Source organism: Hemiscyllium ocellatum, chromosome 24, assembly GCF_020745735.1.
Source record: "Hemiscyllium ocellatum isolate sHemOce1 chromosome 24, sHemOce1.pat.X.cur, whole genome shotgun sequence".
NCBI classification, from domain to species: Eukaryota; Metazoa; Chordata; class Chondrichthyes; order Orectolobiformes; family Hemiscylliidae; genus Hemiscyllium; species Hemiscyllium ocellatum.
Genome location: NC_083424.1, coordinates 14,239,303 through 14,253,583, shown reverse-complemented (window position 1 = coordinate 14,253,583; position 14,281 = coordinate 14,239,303). Strand labels below are relative to the sequence as shown.

The 14,281-nt window shown below is 40.7% G+C and overlaps 1 protein-coding gene across 3 annotated transcripts in view; it reads left to right on the top strand.

Moving 5' to 3' along the window:
• The window catches only part of acacb (acetyl-CoA carboxylase beta), a 129,557-nt gene that overhangs the window by 21,602 nt on the left and 93,674 nt on the right, over nt 1–14,281 (top strand). For all 3 annotated transcript variants that reach the window (XM_060843485.1, XM_060843486.1, XM_060843487.1), the window contains exons 8-13: nt 309–419; nt 5,377–5,586; nt 9,132–9,302; nt 10,353–10,514; nt 10,983–11,146; nt 13,658–13,808. In XM_060843485.1, coding sequence (XP_060699468.1) covers nt 309–419; nt 5,377–5,586; nt 9,132–9,302; nt 10,353–10,514; nt 10,983–11,146; nt 13,658–13,808 — 969 coding nt within the window. The remainder of the gene's footprint in view (nt 1–308; nt 420–5,376; nt 5,587–9,131; nt 9,303–10,352; nt 10,515–10,982; nt 11,147–13,657; nt 13,809–14,281) is intronic.

Genomic DNA, 14,281 nt, shown 5'->3' with positions numbered 1-14,281 from the left:
AACATTTCTAATCCAGTAAGTTCTGTAGAAGAGTCATACTGGACCCGAAACACAAACTCTGTTTCTCACACCACAGATGCTGCCAAACCTGCTGAGTTTCTCCAGCGCTTTTTTGTTTATTTCACAAAGGTAGCTTGTCAGATTATTATCATGTTGTTAGAGTTTGCTGTTTGCATGTTGGGTGCCATGTTTCCTATATTACGACTTCAAGAGGTATATCATTGACTGTAAAGTACTTTGAGACATATGCGAAAAGCATTGATATAAATGCAAGTCTTTTTAAAATCCTTCATTTGATCTATACTTAGGCTGCAGGAAAAATTGGTTATCCAGTGATGATTAAAGCATCTGAAGGTGGTGGAGGAAAGGGCATTCGCAAAGTTGATAGTGCAGATGATTTTCCTAACCTCTTCAGACAAGTAAGTTAAATTTTATGATATATTGTCTCTGAGTTGCAAAGTGATAATGTTACTGGGCTGGTAATCCAAAAGTAATCAGACTAATGTTCTGAAAACTGGATTCAAATTGTATCATGGTAGCTGATGAAATTGAAATTCACATAATAAAACCTGAAATGGGAAGTTAGTCTCAGTGACAGTGGCCATGAAACTAACATCAATTGTTTAGAAAACCCAACTGATTCACACACGTCCTTTTGGAGAAAGAAATCTGCCATCTGAAATGATCAAGCAAGTTGCTCAGTTCAAAGGCAATTAGGGATGGACACCAAAAGCTGCCAGTGACATCCATTTCCAGTGAAAAAACCTTTCTTTTAGAAAGTAAATTATGTGGTATTTCAACAATTTTTACTCACCATGGTTTCCTGTTTTGAAAATGTAACCACAAAGTATGTTCCTGCAACACTTTAAATGGACAGTGAGGATGCATTATTCTGAAATACAATGCTCTGACAAAGATGTAACTTTGATCATAATGAGAAAAATTAGCTTGACTAGATGGATATGGATTTTATCACATTGACAGCACCACAATCAAAATCATTGAAGTTTCCAAAATCCCATTTAGGTTTATGTATTGCATAACATTGTAGTTTTTTGGAAATTCAGGAAACTAGTTTGTCAAAAAGCTATTTTTCATTTGAATAAAAACTTTTCCAGAGTCACAATATTGTTATGGTGCTGAAGAAGGCCATTGAGTTCATTGTCTCTGCATTAGAAATGAAATTAAAAATTTTAGTGGGGTTTTAAAAAAATGTTTCATATTTTAGTAAATGTTCCCTACCATAACAACAGCAAACATGATGTTACCATTCTGTACAACATGCAATGACCGATTAAAATACAAATAACTTTTCTGTAAGTTCTATTATCTCTGCTAACAGTAATAGTGGATAAGTCAGATTCCAGAATGAAATCTGTCTTGACAGAGCACATGTTTAAATTTTGCAGGTGGTTTTCAGTTTAACTTGCTCTTGCTCCAATTGACTGTCTTGTTGTTATAAACAAAATGCAGCTCAGAATAACATCAACAGCACTAGCCGCATACACCCTACAACCACAAGCTTTGGCACCCAACATTTTCCAACCCATCACAACCATCAAGGCACCTCTCCAATACACTGACAAGATATTCTGAAAGAACAGAGTTTCTTTGCAGGCCACACGGACAACTAGCATTGAAAGGCTACAGAAGAGACACTTTGTGCACAGGGACAGGTGCCCAGCTCAAGGATTGAAACAGGCTGCATCTCAAGACTGCTTGCTTGTTCTCCCATTGTTCCCTTATTTTGTGCTTAGCTGCATGCTCACATCATCCCTGTCTTGCCATGCCTAGCCTTGCTGTGCCAATCAGTGCATTTACACAACCAGGCAGTTTGTTTGCAGTTCTCAGCTAAGGGGGTGCTTGCTGTATGGCCATCAATTTCAGTCCTGCACCATGTGCCAGCAGCTGACACTACAAGCACACACTGCATGTGCAGGCATCCATACCTCAAAATGCTAGGAAATTGTCATCTCCAAAGTTCATGGAGATCATCTGTCAATCAAGGCCAGACCAAGGCCAGCCTCCTGTACCAGTCCAAGGGATTGATCATGGTCAGGTTTTTACTCAGGGTCAGGTTGATGGTGGGTCATGGTCAGTTGTGATGCTTCTTAGCAACCAGTCCAGAAATTACGGCTGGCACGGTGGCTCAGTGGTTAGCACTGCTGCCTTAAAGCACCAAGGACCTGAATTCGATTCCAGCCTTGGGTGACTGTCTGTGTGGAGTTTGCACATTCTCCTCATGTCTGTGTGGGTTTCCTCTGGGTGCTCTGGTTTCCTCCCACAGTCCAAAAGATGTGCAGGTCAGATGAATTGGCATATTAATTTGCCCAAGGTATTTGGTGCATGAGTCAGGAGCAAATGTAGGGTAGGGGAATGGGTCTGGGTGGGTTACTCTTCAGAGGGTCGGTGTGGACTTGTTGGGCCAAATGGCCTGTTTCCATACTGTAGGAAATCTAATCTAATGTAGGTCTAACACAATCAAGGAAATGTGCAGCTATCGGTCATGGGTTTGGTCAGTTCTCAACTGGGGTACCCAGTTGAGTCACTCAAGATGGTGCACCATAGTCAGTCAGTTTTGTCCACAGAAACCTATGGGAAAAGAGTTGGGGGAATAAGAGTGGCCATTGTTGCAGGAATGAGACTGTGCAAGTTAGTCTACAGGACTGGCGGCTATAGCCTGAGGCAGGAGGGAAGATGACAATTGTGAAGTGGAGAACAACAGTATCTGCAAGGGGTGGGGGAATATGGTAAAGCATGATGGGAAGGGGGTCATGTGGGAAGGGGTTCATCCATGGTCAGGAGATCCTGGCTTCAAATAGGGGATTAAAGTATGATCACACTTGGTATCATCACCTCATATGATAGGGGCTGAATGAGAAATGTTGGCAGGTGCAGGTGCATGTAGATTGCTTGGAGACCTGTATGAGGTGGGAAGCCTATCAGGAAGAAAATGTGGATGTTTGGGGGAGCCACTGAGGCAGAGCCATTTGCAGAGGAGCGCATACTATTGCCTTCCATCAAAAGTGCGTTGGACAAGAAAATGGTTGCAATCACAGTTGGAGTGGGTGGGGTAAATGACCTGACTTGAGGGAGGGGCTGCAGCACCCACCAATGATTCGGATTTTAATGGGAAAGAACATGGTACACAGATTCATGTCCTGTGCAGGGTATAGAACTGTGTAGCTGCTATTCCCTGGCCATCTGAATGCATTGCCCCCTCCTCTATGATTTGTACCTCCCTGCCACAGACATGGCTGAACCAGCAATTGACAGCTACACATTTAAACATAGAGATTGCAAAAGAATAGGGATGTTAGTCAAGGAGGTTCAAAGGTATCAGCGTGACCCTTTGACCTGTAAGTGCCTTGTTCCTATCGCTTCCTACAGCAAACTTTGAGCAAAGACCTCCAGCCATGGAACACACAGAAACTCTGACAAACAGGTGTAAGGTGAATTCAGTGATGTTTATAAAAATGTGCAAAATCTTTTACAGTGCATTGTCAGCCATACCAGCAAAATGCTCTCAATTGATCATCATCTTCCTCTCCCTCCCACCTCGTTTTAGAGAACACCCCTAGATCTGTAGCTGATTTGGCAGCAGTCCCCATCGGCTATGGAGATTTAGTTGGGTGCTTGTGTCTGGATGGGCCCAGATGTGCCAAGGGTCATCTTGCCAGAGGTGTCAACTCTCCTCAGTGTCACCTTTCACAGGTCAGACAGAGATGGGCAGGGTGGAGTTAGAGGGCCTGGTCGCCTTTGTATTGTCCTGAGTGGAGATTTTTGAAGGCTACGCATGACTTCTCCTCAGGCTGGGTGCCTCATAACACCATCCTGTATCTTTGAGAAGAAGGGCCATCCTGGAGTGATCACTAAGTTTCCCATCCTGCTGTCAGCAAGCCTTCAGTCTTGGCGCCTAATGGCTCGAGCAGTGGAGTGTGGGTGAATGCACCTCTCCAGTAATCTCTGATAGTGTTGGGCCTGGCTTTCCATGGCAGCCACCAACCTGTGCAAGGAAGTAGACAGATGGTCGAATGATTTGCTGCACTGCTGCGGCTTGTGGGCAATGAGGGGCATTGTCTGCCTTGTCTGTTTCTCCCTGTGTACAGAGATTAAGTCATTTAATTTCTAACACCACAAGATCATCTTCTGTCTGGGCTGTGCAGGTGCCTAGTCTCTGGCAGTTCTCTGATTGCCAATAGCCTGGAGCATTTATTTGAGCGGCAATGGAGCTGTCACAGTGAGGATCTCATCAGATTCTGTTCTCTGATCCTCTAAGCTGATCGGTTTCAACATGGTGTCATTATCTGGGATGCTGGGAATTCAGAATGTAGCTTCACACTATACCATCATCCTTAGATGCTAAGGAGGTGAATCCTGGAGGAGCTGGGAGATCCACCACGGTGGTGGTAGATGTGCTGGCATTACTTAACAGACAAAAGAATGAGAGGGTGTTACAGCTAGCAGTTAGAAGTGGTGAGCAATGGATTACACCAATAGTGAGGTTAATGCAAGAGTTATACTGGAATGAAGAGCGATAGTTATTTGGTTGACAGGTATGGAAGTCTCCACATTCCCTCAGCAAGTGTCTTGATGTGCAACAGCTTTTTAAAGATGGTGCAGTCTGAAGGTGAGCCAGTTTTTTCTATGGGTATTCGCTCAGTAGCAAGTTGTTCTGGGAACAATGCATGGTAAGATGGGACTGGAATTGAATAATGAGGTGGGTTTGGTAAGATATGGCGAGAAACCTCTCTCGGCCTCATGATGCAAATTACTCCAAAAAGCTAAATGCATCGCAACTTGGCCAAAAAAGATTCAGCCCTGTGTCTTTTTTCACCGAGTCTAGAGTTAGTGAGAAAACATGTATTCCTATTCACCCCAGCCAATATTTCCCCAGAGCAACTGACATATCATTGATCTTTTAATGCAATGTTCCATTACAGATCAGAACATCTGCAGGATGTCATCATTTCCATAATGCGATGCATAAATAAACTATAGATTAGAAGTCTCCATGAATGCTGCTTTCATAAGTATTGTCGATTGACAGTCAATTTAACACAGTAGAAATTGTCGCAGGAGGGATTTTCTTTTGCACATACTCTCTTTTCCACTCCATGTTGTGAAGCTCTATCCTATGGAAGCAGTATCTACTTGGTGCACTTCCTAATTAATTGAATCTAGAAAATGAATGCCTCCAGCCACTACAGAGCTAATCCTTGTCGCAATAGTGTTGTATACAAGCCTTAAATGATCAAATTCGTCAACGTTAATGAAAATATGTGTGACATAAACTGCAATGAGATTGAGCCTCTTACAGTGAAATGTTACTTTTACATTCCTGTAGTGAAATAAATCTACAGTTTTATTCTGCAGGTTCAAACTGAGGTTCCAGGATCTCCAATTTTCATCATGCAAATGGCCCAACATGCACGACACCTTGAGGTACAGATCCTGGCAGACCAGAACGGAAATGCTATCTCATTGTTTGGGAGGGATTGTTCCATTCAACGTAGGCATCAGAAGATTATTGAGGAGGCGCCTGTTACTATAGCAACTCAATCAGTGCTTGAGTGTATGGAGCAAGTAAGTATTAATTTGGGAGTTAGAGTTGGACTTTGTGTCCAAGTAGTTTACAATGGGAAAGTTCTGCAACGGCATCTGTGATTTCAACATTGCTGTTGGATAAACAATCTTGCAACACAGCTCATCAGGTCATTGTACTGATGAAAAAGAGATAAGACTATTAATATCTCAGTGCTACTGATTAATTCCATGTGCTTGAACATTGACCTTGATTTTGTGATCAGTGGCAATGGAATGGCTCCAGTTATTTGTTAAGCTTATTTTTTGGCCATAAACTTTGCGCAGATTTTTTGTCACTGGAACACATGGTGGTCAGGAATCTCTTTCATCCTGTTACAGGAGAATCTGTGTAAACAGGGCATGCAACTCCTTAACCAACCTGATTGAAGAATTCTTAAGGTGCACAGAAACTGAATCAGGAATTTTAAATTGAAATAGTTAATTCAATTAGGAGAAAGTGAAGACTGCAGATGCTGGAGATCAGAGCTGAAAAATGTGTTGCTGGAAAAGCAAGTTGTGAAGAGGAAACAAATAAAGAACAAAAAGACTTGCATTTATATAACACCTTCTTATAACTCCCAATGACTCAAGTCACTTTACAATGCTTATTTTTGAAGTGTTATCATTATTGTAGGAAATGCAGCAACCACTTTTGCACACACCAAACTTGCACAAAGCCATGTGGTAACGACTAGATGATCTGTTTTCATAATATTAATTGAGCAATAATTATTGGCCAGGCACTCAAGGATAATTTACATATTCTTCTTCAAAAATATTTTGCCTGCTTAATAGCAGGCAGATGGGACCTTAACAAAAGAGGACTTAGGCTAGAAAGAAGAGACAGGAAATAAAGGTTCTCTTCAATATTAGTGAACTATTATTATTACTGCAAAATCCTGGCCATTAAAGATTAAGCTAGTGCAAAAAGCAAACTTACAATCTTTCCTCTCAACCAATGTTGCAGAATTTTATTTTTGTCCTCTCTTGTCCAGAAGATACTGGGGTTAGATCCATTGAGACTTGGGGCTTACGTAAGGCTATTAAATTGAAAATGGTGCAGAAAATATTTACAAGTATGTTACCGGGACTGGAGGGTTTGAATTATAAGGAGAAGCTGGATGGGCTGAGGCTTTTTACACTGGAGCATAAGGAGTTGAGGGGTGACCTGATAGAGGTTTATAAAATCATGAGGGGCGTAGATAAGGTGAATAACAAAGGTATTTTTCCAAGGATAAAGGAATTTAAAATTAATTCAATAATTTTAAGGTGAGAGGGGAAAGATTTAAAAGGGACCTGAGGAGCAAGTTTTTCACACAGAGAAGTGGTGCCTATATGGAATGAACTGCCAAAGGAAGTCTTAGATGCAGGTATTGTTACAATATTGAAAAGACATTTGGACAGATACATGAATAGGAAAAGTATAAAGAGATCTGGGCTAAAAACAGGTAAATGGCTGTAGTTTAATTTGGGAAACCTGGTTCGGCAAGTTGGGCCGAAAAGTCTGTTTCCATACTGTAAGACTGTACCACTTCATTTAAAAAGATGGAGTTTTGACTTTATAATTAGAAATATGAAATGTGAAAATAAGGACATTCTATCAAACCTTTGAGAATACACTGGCTAGGCTCCAGTGGAGAAATTTAAACAGAGATTTTATGGAGACGTTCAAAATCTTAAAAAATTTTAATAGAATAAACAGAAAGAAACTATTACCAATGATATAAGGATCAGTACAGGAGGGCACAATTTAACATAACTGGCAAAAAAACTAGAGGCCACATGAGAAATATTGTGGCAAATAATTATGATCTGGAATTCAAAAAGAGGTGGAAGCAGATTCAGTCATTAGTTCAAAAGGTGTATTATATGATTAATTCAAAACAAAAATTGGTGATCTGTTGTTCCAGGGGTATAATGGGAATACTGGAGTAGTCTAGAAACACAAGAGAAAGAGTAGGCCATTCGACCTCTCAAGCTTGCTCTGCCATTCAGTATGATCATGGCTGATCATTGACCTCAATACCCTAATCCCACCCTGCCCCCAATCTTTTGATCCCGATAGCCACAAGAGCTGTATCCAGGTCCTCCTTGAAAACACATAATGCTTTGGCCTCAATCACTTTCTGTGATAGTGAATTCCAAGGGAGTCCACTCTCTGGGTTTAGACCTTTCTCATCATCACAGTCCTAAAAGGTTTACACCTTATTCTTAAGCTATGACACCTGGTTGTGGACTCTCCCACCATTGGCATCATCCTTCCTGTTCTAACCTGCCTAGTCCTGTAAGAATCTTAAAGATTTATAAGACGTCCCCACTCATTCTTCTAAACTCCAGTCAATACAATCCTAATCGACTCATCTCTCCTCATGCTTCAGTCCTGCCATCGCAGGAATCAATTTGGTAAGCTTTTACTGCACACATTCTATAGCCGGACCATCCTTCTTCAGACTAAAACTGCATACAGTATTCCAAGTGTGACCTCAGCAATGCCCTTATAATTGCAGCAAGACATCTTTGTTCTTGTACTCGAATCCTCTCACTACAAAGGCCAACATGCAGTTTGCCTACTCTGCTGTCTGCTGCACCTTACGAGGAGGTGACAGCCTAGTGGTATTATCGCTGGACTGTTGATCCAGAAGCCCAGGTAATGTTCTGAGGAGAAAGTGAGGTCTGCAGATGCTGGAGATCAGAGCTGAAAATATGTTGCTGGAAAAGCGCAGCAGGTCAGGCAGCATCCAGGGAACAGGAGATTCGATGTTTCGGGCATAATTCCTGAAGAAGGGCTTATGCCCGAAACGTCGAATCTCCTGTTCCTTGGATGCTGCCTGACCTGCTGCGCTTTTCCAGCAATACATTTTCAATAATGTTCTGAGGACCCATGCTCGAATTCTGTCATGACAGATGGTGGAATTTAAATTCAATAAAAATCTGGGATTAAGAGTCTAGTGCTGACTATGAATCCATTGTCAATTTTCAGGAAAAACCCATTTGGTTCACCTTTAGGGAGGGAAACTGCCATCCTTACCAGTCTGGCCTGTGTGTGACTTTAGACCCAAAGCATTGTTGTTTGATTCTTAACTGCCCTCTGGACAATTAGGAATGGGCAATAAATGCTGACCTAGCCAATGATACCCTCATCCCATGAATGAATTTTGAAAAAAAACCTGCACGCTTACTTTCAGTGACTGGCGTGCGAGGGCACCCTGTTCTTATTGAACATTCCCTTCTCTCAATTTGCAGTCATTCAAATAATAGTCTGCCTTCCTAATTATCCACATTATACTGCATTTGCCCACTCAGCCTTCTGAGTCAACTGCAACATCTCTGCATTCTCCTCACAGCTCACCTTTCTACCTAGGTTTGTGTCATCGGCAAATTTGAGATTTTATATTTAGTATCTAGATAGTTCTTTCAATGAACCAGCACAACACAATGGGCCAACTGGCCTCCTTGTGCTTTGCATAATTCAATGAAACCTATAGTGATTGATAGAAGCCACAAAATTGAATTGCTAATTTGTGTGTAATCTCACTATTTTGCAGTGTGCAGTGCGAATTGCCAAAATGGTTGGTTATGTTAGTGCAGGCACTGTAGAATACCTCTACAGCCCAGATGGCAGCTTCTACTTCCTGGAACTCAATCCTCGCCTGCAGGTTGAACATCCCTGCACTGAGATGGTAGCAGATGTTAACTTGCCTGCTGCCCAACTACAGGTAAAATATGGATCAATTTGTATGGTGAAGTTTGACTCTGTGCTTGTGGTTGTTCTGTAAAGGTTTATGCTAAATTAATTTAAAAATTTACTAGAAAGCCATTTTTTGAGTACAATTATCTCTAAGATATTTGAAAATGAGAATGTTACAACTTTTTGATATATTGTTAAGTTTTTAAATTAGAAATGAAACTTGTATTGGGCAATACAAATCTTTAATTTGTACACAATTAGTTTTATATTTAGTGTTGTTGCAACTATTTACAGATCAGTTATAAAGTTAGCAAGATGAGAAGGTAATGTACATCTTGTTTTTCTTTAATCTATTTGCCTTCTATCTCTGAAGTGACTTCTTACACAAGGGGGAAATCTTCAAAAACAACTTGTATTTATATATCTTCTATTTAAATTGTCTCTAAATATTTATTATGTTGCATTTTCAGGGGCATTATAATAGAAAATATTGTTCATCATCATATGAAATATTAGGGCAAATATCCAAGAAATTGATAAAATTGGTAAATTTGGGGTGCATCTTATAGGAAGAGATAGAAATGGAGAGATTTATGGAAGGAATAAGAATTTAAGGGCATGGCAATTAATGACATTGCCAAAATGGTGGAGCAATAAAATTAACATATACTCTAGAGGCCAGATTCAGATGACTCAGAAATTTTAGAGGGTTGTGGGATGAGTGGAGTTCTCAGGAATATGGATGAGTAAGGGCAAGGAAGGAGTTACCTTTATTTCTTGAATTGAGGGCAATTTTGTCTTGTGGCCTGATCGGGAATGGGTTGCGATTACTCCAAATTAGTTCAGTTTATGACATGCAAGTGACCCAAAAATGGATTTGAACATGCACCTTGAAAAGGCAATGCACCCTGAAAAGGCAATGAAATTCCACTGTTTTATCCCTGCCTAAATCTAAATTATTGCTAAATTAATTATTAATGTTTGAAAATACACTGGCAATGTAAAGCAATTAGAATACTGTGGTAGTCTGGGGTTATTGCAGCTTTAAATTGCTGAGATTCTTCTGTTTTCATTGCAGATCGCCATGGGGATCCCTTTACATCGGCTTAAAGATATCAGAATCCTGTATGGTGAATGTCCTTGGGCTGACTCAGCAATCAACTTCGAGGAGCCAATAAATATCCCAAGGCTCAGGGGTCATGTTATTGCTGCCAGGATCACAAGTGAAAATCCTGATGAGGTACAACTCATTCCTAGCCTTAATAAATGTATCTTCTTATCCATAAACATAATTAGGTAATTATTTTCAGTTTATCTTTCTTTTTAGTTTTCCTGAGTCCATTACATTCTGTCTTTTTAATATGTTTTTAGTCTTGATGGTAAAAGAAAGAGAGCAATGAGTAAGAAGAGACAAAATTAATTGCAGATGGAAACATCCATTTGATCCACCTGAGCTTATCCATCTAGAATTTAAGAAAACACTTGCATTCCTCCCATTGTGTGACCTAAATGTATGAAGTGAATCTTAAGGTTTCACTTCCAACTCCTTATCTGGAAGAGCATCCTGAGTACCAATGACTATACATAAAGAAATTGTTCTTGATTTCAATTGCCAAAGTATTGTTTCCCTTGTTCTAGTGGCTTAGCTTAACCTGAAGCAGTGTGCTGAGTGTTCACTTAATTTATTTTCTTTCGTTCTCTCACCCAGGGATTTAAGCCCAGTTCAGGAACAGTCCAGGAATTAAATTTCCGCAGTAATAAAAACGTCTGGGGATACTTCAGTGTGGCAGCTGCTGGTGGCCTGCATGAGTTTGCTGATTCCCAGTTTGGTCACTGTTTCTCCTGGGGAGAAAACCGCGAGGAGGCTATCTCGTTAGTACAAAATGGATTGTCAAATATTTTACTCTTTGCTATCCTTGCTGCATTGAGAGGGTACACAACAATATATTTCCAATAGGACAGTGCATAGACTGGTGTTGAATACACAAGTTATTACCACAGTTTCTTTAAATATAGAGTCATTGAGCCATACAGCATGGAAACAGACTCTTCGGTCCAACCCCATCCATGCCGAACATAATCCCAAACTAAACTAGTCCCACCACCTGTTCCTGGCCCATATCCCTCCAAACCTTTCCTATCCGTGTAATTATCCACATATCTTTTAAAAATTGGAATTGAACTCACATCAACAACTTCTTGAGGAAGTTCATTCCATGTGCGAACCACCCTCTCTCAGAAATGAAATTTGCCACACACGTCTTTTTTAAATCTCTCTTGTCTCATTTTAAAAATGTTCTGGTCTTGATATCCCCCATCCTAGGGGAAAGACAACTACTAATAACTCTATCTATACCCCTCATTATTTTATAAACTCATATAATGTCATCTCTCAAACTCCTATGCTCCAGTGAAAAAGTCCCAGCCTATCCAGCCTTTCTCCAGAACTATATCATCTAAATACTTCTGCTAGCAAAGGTTCAGTGGATTTTCCAAATCAAGAGGCTCAACCAGCAAACCTGTGCAGAATTTCTTTTCGGCTCCAGAGGGGGAGGCCTTTACTCACTTGGCATGTAATCTCGAGGGAGAAGGCTGGTAGTGCTAGATGAAATCCACCGACTTGCTTGTTGCTGCTATTGCCCACCCCACTGTGAACTCCACTTACCACCTCCTCTGTTCCCTGCTAAGACCATGTCTTGTCTTATATCTCCACCCCCCCACTTCACTATCTCATTTAATTACCCCACTAACCCCCCCACCTATGCCCAAACCCACATCCTCCAAATTCTGCAGCCCCCACACACTTACCATCATTCACCATCTATCACTCACCACTGGCTTGGGATCCTGAGACTCAGGCAGGTGTCATATTGCCAGTATCTATTACTTACCCAGTGGCAGCAATGTTCAATACAGAAATTGCCCTCTGATTGGTCAGCAGGTATGACGGCTGCATCCCCCTCCCCCTCAGAGAAGGTCTGCCATTTGCATGTTGAGCATCTGACTGGGACACATTGTGTTTGTCCTTTCCTAATAGGGTTGATGGGTGCTTTCACAGGCTTTCCAGCTGACAGCAGAGATCTCCATTTCCTTCAAAAACTTCTGCCCACGGTAGTACTGGATCTGAAAATTACATGCAAGCCCTGTTCCAAATAGACACCAAGGGCTGTATATTGACGTATAGAAAATTGGTGGATTAAGGTTAGGTGGGGCTGTTGAGGTTGTTAAGGCATGAAGAATGGGCTTCCATCCCAAAATCTGTTTGCTTCTGCTTTAACTGAGGCAGAAATCTGGGAAAGCAGCCAAGGAGGTGGGATGGAACTTTGAAAGTAATAATGAGGCTGTTTTCAACATTACCAGCTGGGTTTCCTAAGCATCTGTAATTCAGCAGCTCCACCAAGCCAAGGTTGGATTCAGGAAGTATGTTACTTTCAGTCCACCTCCTGGATCCAGGTTTCTGCATGAGAAGCCTATGCAATGAGATACCCCTGTCCCCCAACATCCTATCCCCTCAGCCTATGCTTCCATCTCAAGGACCCTAACCGCTTGGCAGAGGATCAGAATGGCTGTGATCTACATTAAAGACAAGTAACTGCAGTGAGGTTGGGATTATGCATTCTGTAGATCATGGTAGAAAGTATAAGTGGCATGAAATACTGAGAGCAGTCAGAATGTTATTGAAAATCATAAGCGTTTCAGCGACTACTTGTCTCCGCGAAATGAAATTTCAATTGGAATCCCTGTGGAATGAGTCTGTGCAGGAGGAAGCTGCTGAGAAAATTGCTAGGGTTATAAAAATAGAGCTTTCTGATTACAGAGCAAGAGACATGAGAGAAAAAGAATAACAATGAAGTTGATTGGGATGAAAGAGACAGATTAAAACCTTTTGTGAAAGCTAAAAGCTTGGATCAGACTATTCCAAGCATTTAGTGTTGTACTCTACAATTGGCAGAGAAAATAGTTTCACCCCATTCCTGGAAGCTGAATCTGTCCTTAAGACTGAAACAACAGCATGGCAATGTAATGAATCTCTTAAAAATCCTAATTGGTCAATAACGAAAATATAATGGGGTTATGGCACTCAGATAAGGAAAATAGCTACTTAAGTCAACATATAACCTATAATTTTAACTTTTTAACTTTGTTTTCCTAATTTTTCTACTTCATAAAAAGATTCAGTACCTAAGTGCCTTTGCGCCTCGGACGCAAAGTGGCAACTTGTAAACTTTTCACTGTACTCGTGAGTACATGTGACAATAAACTTATTCAAACAAATCATTTTATTCTGCTTTGCGATTTCACAAGAATTGTAAAAACTGTGTTATAAAGCAGTGAATGAAATGCTGCAATCTTACCAGTATTTGACTGCAATGTTTCTTTTAGGAATATGGTTCTAGCACTTAAGGAACTCTCAATCCGTGGAGACTTTAGAACAACTGTTCAGTACTTGATCAAGCTGTTGGAAACAGAGAGCTTTCAGCTTAACACCATTGATACTAGCTGGCTTGACCACCTCATCGCAGATAAAGTACAGGTAATAATATTGAGTGAGTGTATATGAGAAAAAGAAACCATGAAATCTGTGGGATTTAATAAGACATAGCTTTAATTAAGTTCCTTTGAACATTTTACTCTTAAGTCCAGTTCAGGCTAATTAGCAAAAATGGACTTTTCTATATTGACTTTTCACAAACACGGGATGTACCAAAATGCTTTACAGCCATTTTACTTGGAAGTGTAGTCACGTTATAAGATAGGAAATACAACATCCGACTTTCACAAAGCAAACACCCACAAACAGTAATGTGATAATTGTTTCTGTATTTCTGATATCTGATGCTGGATAAATATTGTAAGGAAACTGAGGATAACCCCCACCCCACTTTTTTTTAACATCCAGCTAAGAGAACTGGCAGGTCCTCTGTTTAAGGTCCCTTTGGAAAACATGATACCTTTGCCAGTAACCCTCCTTCAAGACTGATTAGAGTCATTAGCTTGAATTTCTGT